The sequence below is a fragment of the Poecilia reticulata genome, linkage group LG7 (genome assembly GCF_000633615.1).
Source record: "Poecilia reticulata strain Guanapo linkage group LG7, Guppy_female_1.0+MT, whole genome shotgun sequence".
NCBI lineage: Eukaryota > Metazoa > Chordata > Actinopteri > Cyprinodontiformes > Poeciliidae > Poecilia > Poecilia reticulata.
The window spans coordinates 15,174,248-15,192,351 of NC_024337.1; the positions used below are offsets into that span (position 1 = coordinate 15,174,248).

At 37.6% G+C, this 18,104-nt stretch overlaps 1 protein-coding gene across 1 annotated transcript in view; it reads right to left on the reverse strand.

Annotated features, from left to right (window-relative positions):
• The window catches only part of acap2b (ArfGAP with coiled-coil, ankyrin repeat and PH domains 2b), a 44,630-nt gene extending 26,996 nt beyond the window's left edge, over positions 1-17,634 (reverse strand). Inside the window, exon 1 of the mRNA XM_017305992.1 lies at positions 17,420-17,634. Coding sequence (XP_017161481.1) covers positions 17,420-17,466 — 47 coding nt within the window. The 5' untranslated portion in view covers positions 17,467-17,634. The remainder of the gene's footprint in view (positions 1-17,419) is intronic.
• Positions 17,635-18,104: the final 470 nt, after the last annotated feature.

The following is an 18,104-nucleotide window of genomic DNA, read 5'->3' on the forward strand; positions in this document are numbered from 1 at the left end:
CATCTAGTAACATTGTGTGCAGATATTCAGCTTTCCAAGGTATAATTTCTTTCTTTAGATATATGTTTTATGGAAATACACATGAATATTTTGGAGCTATGTATGTTTCATAAAAATAATCTGCAAATACTGAACTAAAAGGTGGGAATTGACTGCAAATATCAAATATATGCTCTGCTAAAACTATTTTAGAGCTGTAAAACAGTCTTGGTTTGTTCTTTCTAAATTTAATTATAGTTAAATAAAAATATCTTCTTCTGTGTTCCTTCTTACATTTTTCCATATTCATTTTAAGAAGGCTATTTTTTTCTGTTACAAGAGCACAACGAATATCAGCACAGATTACAGAACAGCTCAATTTGCTTTATCACAGAAGACAGACTCAAAAGGATCCCATGAAACCAGTTCAGAAATTACATTTTCAGGATTTAGGGTTTGGACTGAATTTAGTGAAATACATGCCTAAACTTCCTGCTGATGCTGCACTTTGGAGGAAAAAATGCAAGAAGACAATGAAAGAGAACTTGGCCAGCAAGTCCTGAGGGACCTCGAGATGTTGTGGGCCAGCGGTGAAGTCGTTTAGGGCATCTTGCACACAGCAGGACACAAACATCCAGCTCTCACTCTAAGTCTCATCACCGTTTGCTCGATGAAAGATCAGTGTGCAAGCCGGTGGAGCAGAGCGATTAACGAGGAGAGCAGAACCACTGATGCAACGGCCTGTAACTACACTTGGACAAATTTCATGCTGTAAATATTGTTCTAACCACACTACTATATCTTCTCTGCTGAGCAGTGGTTTGGTATTACCAGACGTAAGCAAAAAAAAAGCAAGCTGAAAGCTACTAAACATACAGTAGTGCAATTAAATTCTCAAGGGTAAAACATGAGACATCAGGAATACTTTTTTTCTGTTTAAAAAGCATGTGATGACATAATTTATTGATATATACACACAGTGCCAACAATGCAATATGAAAACATCTAACATAGATTAAACCTTAACTAAATAATTCTAAATACATGTCAGATCAATTCAGTATAAGGCTTCCAGTAGAACATATGACAATTAAGGGCTTAAAAATCTACTTCTCAGTAATCTGACTTCGGCCCGAACAAAACTAAGAAAATGTAATATTTTTCCAATCAGTGAACATGCTGAATGGCTGAAAACAGATGCGCAATTATACAACCATACACCTTTGAAAAGCAGAAGTAGAGCCTCCTGCACAACCAGCATGAATTCAGCAAGTGATTTCTGAATGGTAAGTCAACACATTATTGACAAAAAACAGATGGGCGGCTTTTTTAAGTGCTTGTGTTGCTTTTAGAAGCAGTCGAGACCCAAGTGGAAGTAAAAAAAACAACAAAAAAACTGCAAAATGTGAATTTTGCACAATAGGTTCCCTTTAAATCGTGTCTGTAATGAGTTTAACACATTACAAATGGCAGGTACAGTTCCAGCAATTCATGAGGTGCAGGAGGGGGGTTGCTTGTACAATTAGGTCACCACAGGCAGTCAGTGAACAATAACAAAAGGGTCGTATAGAGGAAGTGTGACATAGATTAACCCTTTCAGCACAGCTGACGTGTATTATTTATACCATGAGATGGGTTAGAGTTTCCTCCGCAAAGGAAGCAGACTGAACTACAGCGTCAGTCTGTGTTTGTTATTGCATAGGATGTAGGCGACGTCTCAACAGCCACTGTAGGGTTGGGTGCGGAGGAGGCCCCGCTGTTGATCACCAGGCTGACAGGGCAACGACAGGTCAGAGTATTAGGGGTCTTTGCTGGCGGTGACGGTTTATATTAAGACAGGGTGGTCCAACTCCGAGATGACTGCAATGCACAAAAATGTCGAAGAAGACGCCCGGTGCAAAGGAGACGAAAGAAAGGACACACAAGAGGAGGCCTGGACTGTGAGAACCAGCCTGCACAATGTTCCATTGAAGGGAGGAAGACAATAAAGCACACAGACATGGAGCGTCTTATTGCCTTATTTCTGAGCACAACACCAGGGCTGACTGTGGAAGAAAGCAGCACAGAATAGCTCGCAGTAAGCCAATCCCACGGTGAAACTTTTATTTTATTATTTCCTTTATTTAACCAGGTAAACTCCATTGAGATCCAGATCTCATTTTCAAGGGGGACCTGGGCAGAAGCACTGACATTTTGGTGAAGTAGCTGAATTCCCCCCACTGAAAATCCCTGAGCAGGCGTGATGTGTTGCAGCGGCGAGAGCTGGGAGTCTTCCCAGCATTTTTGTGGGTTAAACATGCAGCTTGGCTTGCACTAAAAAGACATACCAGACCTGTGAAGCATTCAGCTCCTTCCTGTCTCGCAGCTTTGGAAAAACAAGAGTTTTAGAAGCAGAAGTGTGCAGCTTTTACGCAACGTTTAGATAACCTTAGCTGGACGGTATCGATCTTTTGTGTTTTTAAGCCCAAAGGTCCCAAACTGGGTTAAACACTAGGCCATCATGTGAGTGTCATCATGTCTGATCAACTCAGTAACAGACAATGGAGGTGTGGTCACTTCCTCCAAGTGTTTCCTGTGATCTGAGGTTTGCAGCATTCCCCTTGGTTGTCATATGACTTCTGATTCCCCTCCATGACCTCTAACCCTCTCCCTTCAGACCGTGAACCAGCAAAGGCCTGACCGCATCGCGACACAGCCAGCAGGAAAGCACAACAAAAAAGTGTTCCAAACACAGCCTGCAGCTTTAGAACTGGCAAAGTGGGGTCAAGCATGCCGTGAGATAACCGCTGGGTGTCGGTCACCAGAGCAGAAAAATGGCTATCTGGAGAATTATAGCCTCAGAAGGAAAAAAATCTGCCCAAAGGTCCCTTGTTTCACAAGGAAAACAACAGGAGGTGAACCAGGTTTTGGTCAAAGACCTCCATCTTCCAGGAGGAAATCTGTTTTTGCAAAAACAGATATGATGTCTCCCTAAAGTATTTGATGAACTTCTTGGCACCAAACCTTTTTCTGATACAGTACAGAAAAAGAACTGTTTCACCAGGTTTGGGAGTGGCCCAGTCAAACCCCGCAGCTAAATATGATTAAAACTCTGAAATGTGATGTGAAGAAGGCGTTTTTATAAAGGTAAGCACTGACAGCAGATATGACAACAACATGTGCTTCTACAACTTATTAGTTTGGCTTTTAGTCCCTAAAATATTCCAGTATGTATTTGTACAGGATATGCGTAGGTCTAATTAAAGGTGGAGACAGTTCTGAAATGATTTATCTGATTTCTTGACATCACAAACACCTTGCATTTTAATTCATGTGTGTATAGACATTTTATATTCACATTGTTTCTAAATCGATTAGTCTGTGAAGAACATGGAAACTGCGTAAACCTCAGACTGTAGGAAGACGATGCATGCATGCATGCATGGATCAATAGAGGGTTAAAAATGACTCAACAAGTAAAACAAAAACACAAAAATGAAATAATTGGGAAAAAACAACTAATGCAAAGCAGATTAGCCCCCTTGTGTGTAGAGGTGGTCTGTTGTCTAAATGTTATCAGCACTTGAAGAGGATTGATCTTGTGACTCAGAGCTGGGTGTTACACCAGGAGAGTCAGCCACATGTGACATGTGAGCCCTTTAGTCTGAATCTGCTTTCAATACTGGAGCAAAGTGACGCATTTCCTGGCCCATCCCTAGACTCGTTTCTGGCCGAACCACGACCAGAAATCTGCCCCCGCACATCCAGAGGAGCGTAAGGAAAAGGGAAAAGGAGAAGAGATGGGGAGAGTGTGAGGCCAGGGAGAGAGAGATGGAAGTAATCAAAAACAGATGCTCAACCACGTGTGATTCAGCATTTCAAATCTCAGCAGAGGAGGAGACTCGGTGGCTGGACTTAAAGTCATTCTTTAGTCCCCAGGTGGCCACAAAGGGCCACAGCTGAGGAGATGAAATCTCAACGCCGATCCACAACTTTTTACCCCATTTCCTGCTCCAAAGTGTGATAGCAGCAGAATACACAACCATATTCCCTTAAAGGCAGAGGCTTTCCAAGCAGCTTGTTCATCGGGGAAGTCATTTCCCAGATATGATGCTAAACAAAGAAATCTGGTAGTCATAACTTTCTATTAGTCAGATTCAGCATGCTGCAGAGTTTATTCAAAGTGTGAGTGCAAACACAGGTTAACGTGACTCTGAAGACGAATGACACAGAGCCGAGCCAAGAAATCGACTCCTCACATGTATGCCGTTTTCCACGAGGGGACAGCGTTTGAAAAATAATACAGTTTGGTTGAAAGATATTACTACTAAAAGATGAGTCACAATTCAGACGTGATGCAGTGAAAAAGATGTGAGAAAACTGGAATAAAAAAATAAAGACTGTTGACAAGCCAGTTGGAAACTGAAGGAGATGTCCTAACAGGTAAAGCCAACAAAAACATTCTTCTGTTTTTACAAAAGAAAGAAGGTTCAGTGATGGCTATTTGTAGCAGAAGTTTAAAAATAACCATTAAGAAGCTATTTAAAAAGAGAACTTTTCATGTGTTGGGCGCAGCACAGAGCACAACTTCATTAGATAACAGAAAAGCTAAAGTTGCTCAGTTTTATCCTTTCTGTTTTCGATGAAACATGAAACATACTTTATTTTGAAACAAAATACACTCTTAAACTGTGGTTTGCCATTTGTAAAGCCAGCCAAGCTAATTGGGCTGATCACTAATCAATATGTTTTAATGTTTTAAAACAATAAATCACAGTGACTCCACTCTCAAACTGAATGATGACACCTGTGTGCCTAATATAACTAATTATAGCTATATTTATTTAGCATAGTGGACCCTGGTATTCACAGTGGTCAGGGACCACACCTGCCTGGAAATACTAAAGATGTTTATGACTGCCTATTTTAATAGTTCAAACACCATCCATCCATTTCAAACACCAAATATACCTTAATGTGCAAAGCTAACATCCACAGTCTTTCTTATCTTCACTCTTGGGGGAATAACCAATCAATGTAAAGGAAAATGAATGGAGCTTCTGGGTTGGCTGATTTGGCAATGGCAGTCAATAGTGTGTCAAGTGGCTTTGTGAGGTATTTCAAGCTGCAAATATGCATTTTCTTTCAAATATTTTAGATATGCTTTTCAAAAATATCTGTGAATAGATGATGCCACAAATACTAAACTACGAATTGGTGGGACTTCACTGTGGGTCCTAAAAAGAAATCAGATCAAACCTTCACAAAACCAGCAATCAGAAACGGACACCTGACCAAAATCACATTTAAATATATAAAAAGGAACAACAAACAATCAAGCTATATATCCATGCAAATATAAAACAAGTGAAATGTTGTGTTGACCATAACCATAGTTTACTAAATTAAAGGCTGATTATTTTATTTTTTGTTTATTTCAATGTTTTGAGGATGCAATCCATAAAAAAATTAAAAATTCTGGATTTATTAAAAGGAGATTCAGTAGCTTCTTTACACTTACAAAAACCAGCACTTGTTGCTCTTCGATGCAACATGTCCTGAGATAATTACGAGCATTCTGCCAGGCATTACAAAAAAAGTTGATTTTCATCTTTGAACAGGATAAGACATTTGATTTCTAGGGGATAAAATTGAAATCATATGTTCAGCTCCCATTACCGTAATTCAATCTGCGAGGAAACACTAAAACCAAGTTGGGAGGAATTTTCTTTGAAAAGAGACCAAAGGCTGGAAAAACAGCAAAAAAAACTCAGAGAATGTGTGCGCTGCTCACAAAAGTCACTGCCGTTTTCTTTCACAATGGGCATTGCAAGGAATACTAATTTAAATTTACTCCAGCATTTTCATCATTTAGGCGTTAAGGTGTTGCTGTAGAGCTGATTCAGATCTGCAAGCTCAAACTCTGGTAATAGCAGTCGACTGGAAGACACTGGAATGGGTGGAAACTGTAAAGTTTTGCTAACAGAAACTAATATATTCAATATTCTGAACGTGTTTTCACACTGAAAGCAGCTCCAACTCCTTAAGACGTCCAAGGTTTTTCATGGATCTTTGTGTATCCCGACTGGAAAACGTCTTCCTATTCATGAATGTGAAAGGATCGGGACAGCCAGAGCCCCAGCAGGGAGTCACCTCCTCTTACACAAAAACAACACAAAAGGGTGACATCATCTCTGAACCCAAAGCTGTTTCAGCAGCAGACTTCAGGGAGAAAGGATGAATAAATAGACCTACTTTATTTTTACACAGAACAGATGAGTTAAGAAGCGATGTGGTCACCTTGGTCACCTGAGCAACTGGAGAAGTTAAAACTTTAAAATAAATAAAATTATGGGGCGTCAGGGATCGATTCCCAAATTGGATCTCCTCTGCATCTCTTAACCCAGAGATGCATATTATATAAAAAACCATATAAAGTTATGTGGGTCTAATTCCTGATTATTATTTTTTAAACGTTTAGAAAAATCTGATTACAGACACACTGACTATTCAGCATAAACAATATTCTAATGATCTAAAATTCTAGTATGTAACTTTATATTCCACCATCTGTGACAAGGCTAGCTTAAAAATACATACAGTAATTAACTTTTTATACTTATATTTTTATTAAGTCTAACTATAAATGTTATTCTTTTAATTTTTTATAATCTGCTTTGAAAAAACTGTTTAAAAAAACTGTTTTAAACTATTTTTCTATTGTTTCATGTTTTATGTAACTTTAGTTTACTTTTTTAATTTTGTTACTAATCTAATGTTTATGTTACATTTTAATCATATAAAGTTTTTACATTTATTTTGATAATTATAATTTGTGCCCATTTTGCTCATTATTGTGTGGTGTAATGTGAAACGTGCAATTAATCCTTTTTATTTACAAAACTGCTGTTTTTATAGAGTAAATAAAACTTACTATGATTTGGTGCATTTTGTTGTTTTAATCTCTAAAAATGATTAAGCAGCTATTATCGGTTTTATAAAGGAGATATATTCTTCAGCAATAAAATCCAATCTTACAGTGCCTGTTAAGGCATTACTTCCCAATCAGAGGTGAATAAGTGAGATATTTTTTGTTTTCTTTCATTACCTTTAAGAAGAAAAAAGATCTGCTGCCATGTTTGGTAACTTCCTAAATAAAATGTTATGACTCAAGATAGAAGAATTACATCTTGACTTTAGGAAAAGAGTCGTGTTCTGTGTGTTTCAAGCAGATGAAATGTTGCATTGTTCATAATTTTTGGAATTGTAGGGTTAGGATTGTATTACTGCTGAGCCTAAACTGAGCCTAAACTGAGCTCATATGCTGCAAATAGGAAAAAGCTGCTTATCTTAGCTGGTATTAGGTTACTGATGTAATTGTTGCACGGCAGAAAACACTGTGATCAAGAAGCCCTTGTTTTGGGGATCAATAGATCAGTATGACAACGGGATGTTCATCCTCCAGGTGGTGCACTTTATCGCGCACAGGACTGAGAAAGCTAATGTAGGCCAATCCCCGATTAAAACACGTCGCCGCTCTCATGCACTGTGCTGACTTAATACCCGTCACTTTCATTACCTGCAGTTCAACGAGTTCACCTATGTCCTTTAAAAAACAGACATTCTTGGAAAAGCTCAACAATAAGTTCCCTGCAGCTTCCACCGACATTAAATCAACCAAGCAGGAAAAAGCTAAAGGAGCAGAATGTTCTTTCAGTCTTTGTGAACATTTAACCTGAACAAAACAATGTCACCCACTAGAGGTGCAAATTACAGGCCATTAAAACTTATTTAAGATCCTATTTCACTTTAGGCTCTACATTATTGGGTATTAAAACTTTAGTAAATCTCATTTAATTCAGGAGAAACTTGAATATTATGAGTTATGACAACATTTTATTTACGTTCGGATAAAATAAAACAGTTGAATTTAATACCACAATTGGTAAGCTGTCAGAGTCATGTCTGTTATGAGCCCAACTGGTTAGAAACAACTTTTAAAATAGTCTTTGCCAGCTGAACTCTTCACTGGAAGGCAGAATGTTCTGGAATAAAGTTCTTTGGACGGGTTATTAGCTTCCATCATATGCTTTGTCACTTTGTAATTTCTCAGCCAGTTCTACACCCTAGTGGTTAAGTGGCATTTAATTACATTTACATGAGAAACTTTTGGAAATATATGCACTTCTGGGAGTAGTTTTACTGCACCACTCTTTTTACTTTCACTTAAGTATTACTTCTTTATGGAATAAAAAACTGAGGTGGTGGGGTGGCCCTTTATCTTTGATAAAGAACTGGACTGGAGTTGCAACAGTGAAGCTGAGAGAACAGAGCAGACTGTACTGCGTAAACAAAACACTTAGAGATGTAACTAAATTATGCCTGAAGTGATTCATTAGCATAATCGCTTAAAATATTAAACTAATTTAGTTATCGATTAATTGTTAACTGGAGTATAAAGATTCAAAAAAGGACTCTTTGCTGAAAAAAACGAAAAACATATTCAGAGCAGTAATTAAGCCAAATCTGTACAAAATATATGTTGTGTCTAACATAAGAACACCTTTGTCTGTAAATATGTTCTACTTAGAACTTCTTCAGTTGCATAGTTTTAGATTCACTCGGTCAAGATTTAGTGAAGAAATGCTATGTTAACGCATTGCATTTATTTTCTCATTTAAAAGAATTGAATTGTTTATTTGCATATTTGAATGTATTATTAATATTGTATAAAAAGGCTTAAGTGATTAAAATAAGTCTCTGTAGAATGTGTCTTTTCTAAAAATCCGATTAATCATCAGAATAATCCATAGAATAAGCGATTACCATTACCATAATAATCGTTGAAGCCCCTAATCTAAATGTATTTTAATGCCTTTTATTAAAATCCTACACATATTTAAGACTTTTAAAAACTTTTTAAGACCCTCACGGAAACCCTGTTTAAGCAGGAAACGATTAAAAGTTGTCACTCTTGATCCCCATCCCATCGTTAAAAAGCTCCTATGATCCCTACTGAGCAAAGCAAAACCAGAAACGGCTCAGTGATCACTAATCAGTTCCGGATGGCGAGCTTTATTTTCCTCCCCAAAAGCTTTGGACTTGGCTGCTTTCTTTTTTTTTTTGTACCAAATTTCCAATGAGACAAATGCAAGTGTGTTGGATAAAATCTGCATTGCGACAACAGAATAAATTGTTTTCTCTGCTGCAGAAGGAAAGCCAAGATAATTACCCAGGTATTTATTGTTCATCTAGATTAATGGCAGACATCTCAATGCAAAGCATTATTCTGATTTGTGAATGAAAGCGACAGCGGCAACTTATTTTATCGGATGTAATAATGATGGAGTCACGGTCATGGGTGAAGCACCCTTGACCGAACAGAAGGCCCACTGACACAGATTCAAGTTAGAAGGAGGTCAGTCTGAACTAGAGCAGAAACAACAAGATCTCATAGTTAAAATCCCTTCCAGCCTCCTGCAGCTGGAGAGGAAGATCCTCCACGAATGCAATGACGATGTGATGAACGTCAGCTGACTCCATGTTTCACTCCCCGTCTTCTGGAGAATTTAATCAAACGGCAGAAAATGGTAGAAAATGAAAAGTGGTAAATCCTTCACTAAATCATTAAACGTAGATCATTAGACAATGTAGAGTATGAAAAAGCCCAAACTGGTTATTAGTCCAGGCAGTCAAAACCAACGGCTCTAGAGAAGAAGCTGATGTCTATCAATCTGAGAAGAGCAACAGGATGAACAATTTATAGTCAATTGTTCTAAAGTGAGAATAAACATTCACAAGAAAAAAACATTTACTTCCGTCTCAGCAGTTTGCATATTAAAATTTAATTTAGAAAAAAAGAAAGATTGAGTTAACGGCACAATGATCCCAATAATAGATGCAAATCTGCAACAAAGCAACAACCACCACCAGTGAATAGCTGAAATCCACAAATACTCTAAAAATCTAATCTAAAAACACTTATAGCTGCAAATTTTAATAGTTCAAAGACCAAATGTACTTTAATATGATTTAATATTCAAACTGGAAGCTGTCTTCGCACTGCCACAGACATTAATATTGACAGTCTACCTTATCGTCTTGCAGCCAGTCAGTGCCAAAGAAAATTAATGGTGCTACTGGATTGGCTGTTTCTCAAACACCAGACAATAGCGTGTGGCGTTTCCTCCAGGTATTTCAGCTTTTCTTTCAGATGTTTAAGAAATGCTCTAAGAAAAAATCCACAAATATTGCAGATTTTCTGCAAATAATTTTTATGTCCTACAGAAAAATCTGTGAATAGGTGAATATGAATCCGCAATCACTGAACCATGAATAGATGGGGGTTCACTTTCTTGGGGTGTCTCAGTTAAGCCCAGAACAACTAGTGAAGGCAGAGAGGACTCTGTTTAGACTTAAATAATGTTTGGACCTGGTAGAGACCAGATTTCCTTTTTCATTATTTAATCCTGATAAATGAAAAGCCCAGATTACATATTTGACCTCAATCTTATTTCTCATAGAACAATGGATCAATTACTAAGCATGCTCATTAGTCCAACTATCTAAAATATGCAACCTTCCTTCTGCCTTTAATCTGAATTTGGGTCAAGAATTCACGTGTCCAACCATTTTTCTCTCAGAAAATGAGAATTCAAATGCAGTATGTGCCACAGGAGGTCACTGGCCTCGGATTCGGCTCTGCTCCGTGACTCATTGTGTGGCCCTTCGTCATGACGGCAGCATCATCTCTGCTGCCCCCGCATGGGAGGACTCCCTGCCCCGGGCTATTCACACACAGAGACTGGAGTGTCTCCCAGCGGAAGTTACAAACTCACCGGACAATACTTATATTCAGCTGGAGGCTGGGAAGCTCAGTGGGAAAGGAGCTGAAACTCCCGCCAGAATGAAGTAGCTCACCATAAGGAGAGATCTGGGAGAAGTTCTGATTAGAAGAAGCTGATGTGAACATGTGCTAATGTTGTTTATGTCTGTTTGTTTTTATCTTCCTCAAAGAGTGTGACCTCTAATTAGCATGTTTGCAGAGAGAAAACAACTGCCTGCTCTCAGTGTTGTGCCACATTAAACACAAACCCAGGAGTCTGTTCAAGCACAGATGAGCCCTGCTGGTTCCAGCGACACATCTGGCTCTGATGAGTTGGGTCAGTGTGCCACACTGAACAATAAAAGTCATAAAATACAGCTTCGCTTCAGATATTTTACAAACAGGAATCCAAGGCAGTGTGTGTGATGGTGTTACTGAGGGAAGTTGACTCAAATCAGACATTTTTATCATCCACAGCGTCCAAAAATAAATTTAGAAGACGCCATTTATGAGGAAACTGTTTTCTCAATAAAACATACCAGCTGATCCTTCAAGCACCAGCTTGAAGGATTTTGTTTGGACTATTAAAATAGGCATTTGTAGCATTTTTAGAGGGGGTCTCAGTTATTAGCGGGAAGTTGTGGTCCACCGTCGATCAGTAGGTTGAAGTTTAGGATTATGTGTACGTAAGTTTTTAAGATCTAATCAATGAAAACAGAAATAGGCAATGAGAATCCCCTTCACAAAACAAGGGGAAACAAAATCCAATAAAACTACCTCATCATTTGAAAACTCGTGTTCAGCACAGTTTCACAATCTAACTTCTTCTTTCGCTTTCCTGCCTGGGGAACTCAGTGAAGCAGGTAACAACTGTCCAACTGGTACTGAGCCAAAAGTGAAAATAAAAATGACTTGAAGGAACGCCGTTGGATCTGGTTACAAACAGAAACACGTACATGGAACAGATACTGGAGAGTTGTAAACACATCTCATAAACCTCTATACATTTTTTCACCTTGTAACCAGAAAAACTATTTTAATGGGATCTAATATGACAGACCAACACATGAAATTAAAGGAGTGGGAGACATAGACTTCAAGTTTTTTAACATATAAAACTAGAAAATTGTGGTAAATGTTTGTGTTCAGCTTTTACTCTTTTACTTTGATAAAACTAAATGAAATCAAGAACAAACACATACCCTCTGAAATCACCTAGTCAGTAAAACGAGTCCACTTTTATGTGATTTAATCCAATATCCTGCTGTTCTGTGAGGGCGTTAGAGAACATATTGTAATATTTACTTTAAAAAAATAAATTAATAAGAGAGAGTATGTACGACCTTTCAGGACAAATTACATTCGAAAAGCTTCTAGTGAGGAGAAATGTTAAAGAAGGATGTGTTTCAGTTAGAAGTCGAATAATCTCAACAATGAAATTAAAGAATTCAATCTATTCAGAAGTTTAATATATTTAATTTTTCCTCCCATTACTTTTTTAGTCTTTTCATGAGATAATTTCCTTAAATTTAAGCAGAATAATACTTGCTCAGTTTGTAAAACGTGTGTTGCAGATGTCCCCGGTCAAAGTCCAGACCTAAATCCAATTAGGAATTTGTCACAAGACTTGGAAATCAATGTTCATAGACTTTCCATCCAACTTGATTGAGCTTGAACTATTTTTTTAACCAGAATTAGCTTCACAGTCTAGATGTGGAAAGCTGGTAGAGAAGAATATCAAATACGTGTAATCCCAGAGGAAGAGGGTTCAGGTCCTCTTAATAAGTATCCACTCCATAGTGTTGCTCTATCACATAAAAATGCCCTCTTAAAAACACATCAAATAATATTGGTTGTGTATCATGACCAATACACAATGCAATGTTGGAAACATTTTTATATTTGAAATATAATAATTCCAGATATGGTCTTTTATGAAACTCGACCCTTTACAGGTTTTCCTGACATACTACCTGTTAAAATAAAATCAGGATGAGCTAAAGACAACGTAGCCCTGCTGTTCTGCTCCAGCATTAAGTGCTTTAAGCTCCAGCTGGAAACTAAATAGCACCAGACACAACTGCTCAGACCTGATTCCCAACATGCGTGGGAAACAGCGGTGTGTCAATCCCAACGGTTAAAAAATCCAGATTTATTTTTTTCTTCCTGTTTCCTCCCAGCCTTCCACCTCCTTACACAGCCTGCTGCAGCAGTGCATTTAGCTGCATATAAGCCTCAGGAAAACCTTCTCACAGGCTCTGCTGGCTGCTTGGATGCCTGTTTATTTTATTGAATTAATCGTAATTAATTGATTATAGAAATAATTGTTAACTAATCCAGGAATCAATTAATCATTAGTATACAGACTCTGAAAATGGCAATATGCTGAAAAAACAACACACTCGGAGAAGTAGTTAAGTCAAAACTGTACAAAAAATATATATACATTTTGCATTTAAGACTAAAAAACATTAATAGTCTGTAAATATGTTCTACCCTGAACTCCTGGGCATTTTCAACAGGTTCAAATTCTATTAAAAAAAATCATATTAAGCACCTTTTGCTATCCATATATTAATAATCCAAATAATCTAAAAATTAGCAAGCAGAATTTTGTTTTAGCTCCAGATGCATCCTTTGCTACAAATGATCATGTGTTCACTAAAGGAATGCTATATAATTACACTTCAGCCAATAACATTTTTATTTAAAGTAACTGAATTATTTTGTTATTTGCATCTTTTAATGCATTTCTAATGTTACAATAATCATTAGTTTGCAGCCGTCTCGTTCAGCTTCTCTTTGGGCCGTTGCAGATTAAAAAAAAGAGTTCAAGCATGAGAGCATATCTCTCTGACAGGCGGGGTATTATGAAAAATCTGTGCAACATCGAAGGAGAAAGATAAGACAACTCCATCCATTCTCTGATGACACGAAGAAGGATCTCAGCGCTTTAAATAATGAGTTAGGCGTCTCCTGAGCATGAACGCCCTTTGCTGTGAGACAATGAAAGAGTCGGTTGGGGTTATGAGCCTCTCTCCAGCTGCAGATGGCTGTGATTAAGGTGCTGCTGCCAAGGGTGGAAGTCTTTGATTTCCAAGCAGACTTTATCTGCAGGAGCAAACATGTGGTCCGTCGGAAAGCAAAGAAATGAGCCACAAATCTGGACTTTCAGAACCTCATTCTTTCACAGATGTTACATTTTTAGTCAGTGCAGTTACTAAAAAAGGTTTAAAGGTTTCCATTTTGTTTGATTAAGCTGAGACGATTAATCAAGATGAATTGATTGTTGAAATAATTATTAAGTAATTTAGTAATCGATTAATAGTTAAGTATTCAGACTCAAACAAAAGGCGATTTGCTGAATGAACAACACGCTTACGTCAGTAATTAAGCCAAAACTGTACAAAAAAAATTTATACATTTTTCATCAAGATAAAAAAAAAAAATCTTCTTTGGTTATAAAATGTCGAGTCGCAACTCTTCCTGTGGCAGAGTTTTAGTTTTATCTGGTTAAAATTATGTTTAAAAAAAATCTAATATTTAGCATGTTTTGTTATAAATCCATCCATCCATCCATCCATCCATCCATCCATCCATCCATCCATCCATCCATCCATCCATCCATCCATCCATCCATCCATCCATCCANAAAGGATGGTTGGAATTAGGGTTCCAACACTGATGCCAACCCTAATCACGATCCTCCTTTCCATCCTGATTCCAATTCAACTTACAAAACTCTAACTCTTGTTCCAACCCTAATTCCAACCCTCCATCCATCCATCCATCCATCCATCCATCCATCCATCCATCCATCCATCCATCCATCCATCCATCCATCCATCCATCCATCCATTTTACACCCTTGTCCCTTAGTGGGGTCGGGAGGGTTGCTAAAAAAAAAGTCAATAGATCAGCCTTTATTGAAATTAAGTCAGAAAGGGCTGAGCTTTTCACATGTCGATGTTAGAAGTATTTTTTAACTGCATATGCATCCTTAGCTACAAATAGTGTAATGCTTTGTTATTGCATTTTAAGTAATAAAATCTTCATTTTCTTATTAACAATGTGTTTACTTGCACCTTTTATTGTGTTCCTAATAAATAGGCTTCATTGGCTAAATGAAAAATCTGCCAAATGTACCACTTTTTTTTATCCAATTAATCATGTGAATAACTGATAGATTAATTAGTTACTAAATTAATTGTTAGTTGCAGCCCTACAACTTAAAGAGAGAGTCCAAGAACCAAGAGGGTTGAGGGTTGGATGAGAACCAAGAGTACCCAGAGAGAACAGTGAGAAAGTGAAAAACAACCCCATGCCGGGATTCTACCCTTGTTGCTGAATTATAATAAATTAATCAAAGAATTTCATTTAATTCAATTAACTAATAAGATCTTTTCATTCATAAAGCTTACTTTTATTTGCCTATATTTTTCTATTCACTCTAAATGGAAACCTCCATTAACATCATCTTTAATCATGTTAACAGTGGATGAATTCATGCTATTAATGTTTTTTAACTTCATGACGATCACCTGATAGATCAAGAGGAAAATCTGTGCTAACATATTTCTATTTTTTCTATTTAAAAATGTTTTCAAAGAGTACCTAACAGCCTGACTTTTTAAAATCGAGGCAATCCATCTATCAGTCTATCATCTTACATCTATTTGAGATGAAATGAGCCAGTCCTGGGCGACATGCCCGGAAAAAAGCGAGGTGCGGAGGCAGCATCCAGATAAGATGCTGCAAACTCCTCATCTTAACTCTGTAAACCCGCTCACCCAACATAATTAGATTATTTTGGCCTCTCATATCAAGGTTCACATGCTTTTGGTCTCGATCCACATCTCATGACTGTAGGTGAGGGCCAAAACATCGACGAACCAGTGGATCTGTGATCACCTCAAAAAAACGTAACTAAAATCTTAATTCTTGTAAATAAGACCAATTGAACTTGTTCGTTTGAGGTTGAATCCCCAGTTTTTCATGCTTTTATTATTATTTTTTATTTAGCGAGAACAAGTTTAGCCATGGGCTGCACAGTGGCGCAGTTGGTAGAGCTGTTGCCTTGCAGCAAGAAGGTTCTGGGTTCAATTCCCAGCCTGGGGTCTTTCTGCATGGAGTTTGCATGTTCTCCCTGTGAATGCGTGGGTTTTCTCCGGGTACTCCGGTTTCCTCCCACAGTCCAAAAACATGACTGTTAGGTTAATTGGCCTCTCTAAATTGTCCCTAGGTGTGAGAGTGTGTGTGCATGGTTGTGTGTCCTGTGTGTCTCTGTGTTGCCCTGCGACAGACTGGCGACCTGTCCAGGGTGAACCCCACCTCTCGCTGGGAACGTTAGCTGGAGATGGGCACCAGCAACCCTCCTGACCCCACTGAGGGACAAGGGTGAAAGAAAATGGATGGAAGTTTAGCCATAGGAATAACACGTGTGTCTAGATTTAAGCATAATCAGTGATTTTTAAAGATAAAATTTTTGGAAAATCTGGATAATTTTTCACCAATGCACTCCTTTGCTTTCCAAAGTTCAGAGTGATGTCACCACGCCTAAGGACTAACATTTTGTTTGACAGGCATATTTTACAGCTTCTGTTTCTGTAGACTTTGATGTTAAGTCAACTGTAAGATTTAATATTTGGGCCAGGTTTTTTTTATTTGAAGGTTTAAGTGATAATATTACAGGAATACAGTCGCAATATTAGGAGAATAAAGTAGTAATTTTATGAGAACTCTAACACAAAAAATGAAAAAGTAAAATGAAGAACATTGAGCATCTTGTCAAGTTATGCTTTGACAGATTACTTAATACTTAATAGAAATACTTAATATTTCAACACATCAGCATCAAATTATTATCAGTAGCAGGACTTTGAAACAACTGAGTCTATTCTAAAAAAAGATCCGATCATGATAACTATATAAGCTCCCCCGACCCCTCATTAAAATAATGTTTTTCTTTTAATTAAAAAAAAAATGTTGGTAAAATTGCATTTTTTTTTTAAATTCATTTATTTATTTATTTATTTATTTATTTTAAATCTGGTTTTCCTGATTGGAAAATCAAGGTTTTCCCATTTTAATTTTGAAAAATAAGAAAAGTCTGGACAGGAAAACTGCAGATTTAACAACTTTTCCCTTCTCCTTCAAGCAAGCTTTTAATTAAAAGATCCGGTAGAAACAGGTTCATAATGTAGGATGAATGGGTGTAAAAAAGTCTCTTCTATTTGTGAAAGCTTAGGACAGTCAGTCAGTCTGCGTGGAAATATTCATATTCTCAATGGGTTTTACCAGAAATAAAACAGAAATCAGAGAGTTTAAAGAGATGAAGCTCGTATCATTATCTGCATAAATAACTGAACTCATAGGTTTGGATGAATTCGTGTCATGTGTTTTGCCCATGTGAGCTGCTCATCATCCTCTCATCCAAACTTTCCTGCTCCACTAAATTCACATTATGTTCCCGATCCCCGATCGAGAAATGTGTCCCAGTTCCAGGCGCTCACAGCGGACCCATGTGAAGCTCCGAGGAGAATAATGTCATCCAGACCAAGCAGACAGAGGCGTTCAACAGTTCAAACCACAAAACACAATCGGTCTGGTGCGGTTTTTCCCCCCCTCTATTCTTACCTGAATCGGGGAGAATCCTTGATGCAGTCTTCAAAATCAACCGTCATCTTGGATTTGGTGAGGAGTTTCCACGCGATTTAAAACACGGATTGCATCTCCCGAGTGGGTTGAAGTACACAGATGGTAGGTATCCGACAGAGAGCGATCCTCCTGCCCCTCCAGCGGCGGTTTACTCACTGAGCGCCGCTCTGACGATCCGAAGCTGCTCCGCTCAGTGCTGGACACTCTGCTGCGTTCATGGTAAACTCGGATTTTAGAACTCCAATCTTAAGCGTACATAAAAAATAAAAATGAATAAATAAAAAAAATGCTAAATTGACAACAACAACAAAAAAAATCGAACAAGTTGACACAAGTACCAACTTATTTAAAAATATTACAAATAAAAGTAAAATATGAAATAATAAATAAAATAAATATATATTATCAGACTGTCGGTATACAGATATCCGATTTGATTAAAATCAAGGTTGCATGTAGGCTATGAGATTCACAAAATGTTACTCTAGTTTAGTCTTAAAATAAAACCGATTTAATAAAATTGCAATGTGAACACATATTATGTTGAAAATAAGATTTCGGATAGCATGTGAAAGCAACATTTTAAACGCTGACGTCAAACTCATTTGAATAATAACAGTTTAGATTTTCCACACTTCGTCGTCTTCTTCATATAGAATATATA